The 4,755-nt window shown below is 43.8% G+C and overlaps 1 protein-coding gene across 2 annotated transcripts in view; it reads right to left on the bottom strand.

The window, feature by feature from the left end:
* katnal1 (katanin p60 subunit A like 1) overlaps positions 1-3,530 on the bottom strand; it is a 22,384-nt gene extending 18,854 nt beyond the window's left edge. Inside the window, exons 1-3 of one of the 2 annotated variants that reach the window (XM_036968167.2) lie at positions 3,418-3,530; positions 1,299-1,496; positions 356-516 (exon numbers count right to left, since the gene is read on the bottom strand). In XM_036968167.2, coding sequence (XP_036824062.1) covers positions 356-516; positions 1,299-1,460 — 323 coding nt within the window. In that variant the 5' untranslated portion in view covers positions 1,461-1,496; positions 3,418-3,530. The remainder of the gene's footprint in view (positions 1-355; positions 517-1,298; positions 1,497-3,417) is intronic. The other variant, XM_036968168.2, reaches the window with a different exon arrangement.
* Between the last annotated feature and the right edge of the window lie 1,225 nt (positions 3,531-4,755).

The following is a 4,755-nucleotide window of genomic DNA, read 5'->3' as shown; positions in this document are numbered from 1 at the left end:
GTCGACGTCAAGAGGGGATCATTTGGTTAAGTGGCAGTTCCTCCTCTCATATCAGTGGATAACAACACACTGATATGTCCACTTCAATACGCACACACACAGTTGTTGGAGCTATAACGTTTCGGTGTTCACGCTACAATGATCCACATGATGTTGCCTTGAGATATTAACTTGAGCTCTGTACTTGTTCTTCGTTATAAAATGAGACCTTACACAGCCAGGTGCTGTTTACTCCGTCAGGTTTCCTCCTCTCCACTCAGTAACGGAGCTGGTTTGGGGGAACCAGGCTCAAGTGATGAATAAGATTGACTGAGACCTGAAGAAAATTGTGACAGGTCTCAGACACTCCATGTACCTGTGCTCTGCAGGGGTGGGTGGGGGCCACACTGCGGGGTCTCTGGGCCCCTCCTCAGACTGAGGGACGGGGAAGTCAGCTGGCTTGTCCACCTTAAAACTCTCCAGAGTTCCCACAATGCCTTTCACCTGCTCATACTCCTCCAACAACTCCTGTCTCACCTAGAGCGAGAGAGAACGAGAGAGGACATTTCGGTAACACTTTTAGCCAACCGGAACATCACATTATTACTTGTTAAGCATGCATGAGCGTTCATAATGTCTTATTACCAAACAACTACCTCTTTCCCTACTGTATTTATTTTATTTATTTTGCTCCTTTGCACCCCATTATTTTTATTTCTACTTTGCACATTCTTCCACTGCAAATCTGCCATTCCAGTGTTTTACTTGCTATATTGTATTTACTTTGCCACCATGGCCTTATCTCACCTCATTTGCTCACATTGTATATAGACTTATTTTTCTACTGTATTATTGACTGTATGTTTGTTTTACTCCATGTGTAACTCTGTGTCGTTGTATGTGTCTGCTTTGCTTTATCTTGGCCAGGTCGCAATTGTAAATGAGAACTTGTTCTCAACTAGTCTACCTGGTTAAATAAAGGTGTTCTCAACTAGCCTACCTGGTTAAATAAAGGTGTTCTCAACTTGCCTACCTGGTTAAATAAAGGTGTTCTCAACTAGCCTACCTGGTTAAATAAAGGTGTTCTCAACTAGCCTACCTGGTTAAATACAGGTGTTCTCAACTAGCCTACCTGGTTAAATAAAGGTGTTCTCAACTAGCCTACCTGGTTAAATAAAGGTGTTCTCAACTAGCCTACCTGGTTAAATAAAGGTGTTCTCAACTAGCCTACCTGGTTAAATAAAGGTGAAATAAAATACAATAAAAATGACCAATGCTTCAACATGTATTTGTAGTGCATGTGTTTGGGAGAGTCTCACCTGTTGCCACTTGACTTTGAGTGCAGGGTCTCTGAGGGCTTGGCCGTGTTTATGTATCTGCTGGATCACTCCCTGGTAGTAGACCATAGAGGAGTCATAGTTCCCCAGCAGAGCATACTCTCTGCCCTTCTTAGCGTTGTCACAGATCTCTGCCAGGTTCATCTTAAACGGAGGACAATGTTTCTGTGCTGGAACTGTCTGGCAGGGAAACAGAAGAAGGCAACATTAGTTCTCCTTCGATCTTCGGGTCAAAACGTTGCACAATAAAACTGTAGCAATCATCATCAGTGTGCGGGTATCTCTCTCTCTCCTTAGTTGACTTGTTGTACCCTGCAAGTTACTACTCTGAAACTAAGCTATATTAGTATGACATGATCTCAGCCCTGAGAATGTAAAAGTGACGCAAGTAAACCAAGATCATGGCATGGCTCACAGGCTTTACTAACAATGGGAACTGTTGTCAAACAGTAGTGAGAGCTCTGGGTTCCCTTTACTTTGCTCTACTGCTGGCTGTGTCATATGATCCCTTTCTTCAGTGTGTAGAGTTGGCTTGTCAGACTTACTATGTTCAGATTAGCTAGCTAACCAGCTAGCTACATACTATCTGAAATCAATTGACTGTTTGGACAACCAGGGTAAGAGTAGATATAATAAACTGTATAGACTGGAGGACTAGGAGGTTATCACACCGTGAGGGTGTAATTCCGTCCCTCTCCTTGCCCCTACCTGGGCTCGAACCAGGGACCCTCTGCACACAACAACAGTCACCCTCGAAGCATTGTTACCCATCGTGCCACAAAAGCCGCAGCCCTTGCAGAGCAAAGTGAACAACTAATTCAAGGTCTCAGAGCAAGTGACGTCACTGATTGAAACGCTATTAGCGCACACCACCGCTAACTAGCTAGCCATTTCACATCGGTTACACTCACCCCCCTTTTGACCTCCTCCTTTTCTGCAGCAACCAGTGATCTGGGTCACGGCGCCAATGGAACAGTATAGCTTCAGTCCCCCTCCTCGCCCCTACCTGGGCTCGAACCAGGGACCTCTGCACACATCAACAACAGCCACCCTTGAAGCATCGTTACCTATCGCGCCACAAAGGCCAAGGCCCTTGCAAAGCAAGGGGAACAACTACTTCAAGGTCTCAGAGCTATTGACATCAACGATTGAAACGCTATTAGCGCTCACCACCACTAACTAGCTAGCCATTTCACATCGGTTACAAGGGCAAGGAGGTTATCACACCGTGAGGGCTAAGAGGTTATCAGGACCGAGTTTGGGAAACCTTGTGCTAGACAAGCAGTAGGATCCCGAGTGGCAGCGGTCTAAGGCACTGCATCTCAGTGATTGAGGTGTCACTACAGACACCCAGGTTCGAATCCAGGCTATGTCACAACCTGGCCGTGATTGGGAGTCCCATAGGGCAGCGCACAATTGGCCCAGCGTCGTCAGGGTTTGGCCGGTGTAGGCCGTCATTGTAACGAAGAATTTGTTTTTAACTGACTAGATCAATAAAATCTTATCCCACGGTGAGCAGGATGTCCTATTGTTGATAGCAATGTCCTTCATTCCGGTTACACCGACATACCTTTCATTAACCATATGTTCATAGTAGCTAAACGAACTACATTAACTTCAAAGCCTATTTAATGTAGCCCTACTTAATCCAGATGGGTTTCATAGTTAGCTAAAATAGCTAACAAACATAATTTTCACAGTGTAGCTAGCTAGCTAAGGTAAATGTCAACCATTATCATTAGCATTACTAATGGGCTAGTATGTGAATCAACAATAATAACATCAGCAGGAAATATTTTCAAAGAATGCACATTATCCATAAAAATGTATCATCGCAAATCGGGACCCTGGTCTTGTAGTTCAAACACAGACATCTCTCCATCTATTTTGATCAGCAGTATGTGTAAATAAAACAACATTTCCCATAAACCTCCAGTCAGTTACACCCCAAGCTTAGGCCAGATAACAAAACGGATCGCATGGCAAGAAAATACCCTCTCGTTTCGAACAAATTACGTCCGCGCAAGTATGCCACAAAAACCCAGAGACAAACAAATAGCTACTATTTACAACTACGTGCATGAAAAGAATATGATTGTACCTCAAAGAGAAGCACTTGTTTCTGTTGTTGTCTGCCGTAGTCCGTTAGACGGTGCTGTTACCATGGCCGCGGAGAGACGCCGTGTGGAGAATGACGATCATATGGGGGGAAGAAGAGGAAGAGGCGTGGCCGCTGGAGTTCATGGATGACATCAGTCAACGTCAAGAACTGAACAGACTGTCAAAATATGGGTAGTATGCTCACAGAATTTTCACTAAATTGTCTGGATGAAATGGTTTAATCGAAGCTGGAAGGTAAACAATGCATTCTTTATACATCTTTGTTCTAGACTAGAGAGAGAGAGAGAGAGCAAGACAAAAATAATGGTGTTCCAAAAAAGGTCCAGTTGCCAGAACCACAAATACAAAATTCCATCTAGACACCGTTGCCCTAGAACACACAAAAACATATACATACCCAGGCCTAAACATCAGCACCACAGGTAACTTCCACAAAGCTGTGAACAATCTGAGAGATGAGGCAAAAAGTTCCTTCTATGCCGTCAAAAGGAACATAAAATTCGACCTACCAATTAGGATCTGGCAAAAAATACTTGAATCAGTTATAGAACCCATTGCCCTTTATGGATGTGCTGTCTGGGGTTCGCTCAACAACCAAGAATTCACAAAATAGGACAAACACCAGAATTCTGCAAAAATATCCTCTGTGTACGGCATAGAACACCAAATAATGCATGCAGAGCAGAATTAGGCCGATACCCGCTTATGATCAAAATCCAGAAAAGAGCCGTTAAATTCTACAACCACCTAAAAGGAAGTGATTCCCAAACCTTCCATAACAAAGCCATCACCTACATAGAGATGAACCTGGAGAAGAGTCGCCTAAGCAAGCTGGTCCTGGGGCTCTGTTCACAAACACAAACAGACCCCACAGAGCCCCAGGACAGCAACACAATTAGACCCAACTAAATCATGACAAAACAAAAAGATAATTACTTGACACATTGGAAAGAATTAACAAAAAAAACGGAGCAAACTAGAATGTTATTTGTCTCTAAACAGAGAGTACACAGTGGCAGAATACCTGACCACTGTGACTGACCCAAACTTAAGAAAGGCTTTGACTATGTACAGACTCAGTGAGCATAGCCTTGCTATTGAGAAAGGCCGCCGTAGGCAGACCTGGCTCTCAAGAGAAGACAGGTTATGTGCTCACTGCCCACAAAATGAGGTGGAAACTGAGCTGCACTTCCTAACCTCCTGCCCAATGGATGAGCATATTAGAGACACATATTTCCCTCAGATTACACAGACCCACAAGGAATTCGAAAAACAAATCCTATTTTGAGAAACTCCCATATCTATTGGGTGAAATACC

This window comes from Oncorhynchus mykiss, chromosome 29 (genome assembly GCF_057628025.1).
Source record: "Oncorhynchus mykiss isolate SJ-2025 chromosome 29, ASM5762802v1, whole genome shotgun sequence".
NCBI lineage: Eukaryota > Metazoa > Chordata > Actinopteri > Salmoniformes > Salmonidae > Oncorhynchus > Oncorhynchus mykiss.
The sequence above is the reverse complement of the archived record's forward strand: the minus strand, read 5'-3'. Positions and strand labels throughout refer to the sequence as shown.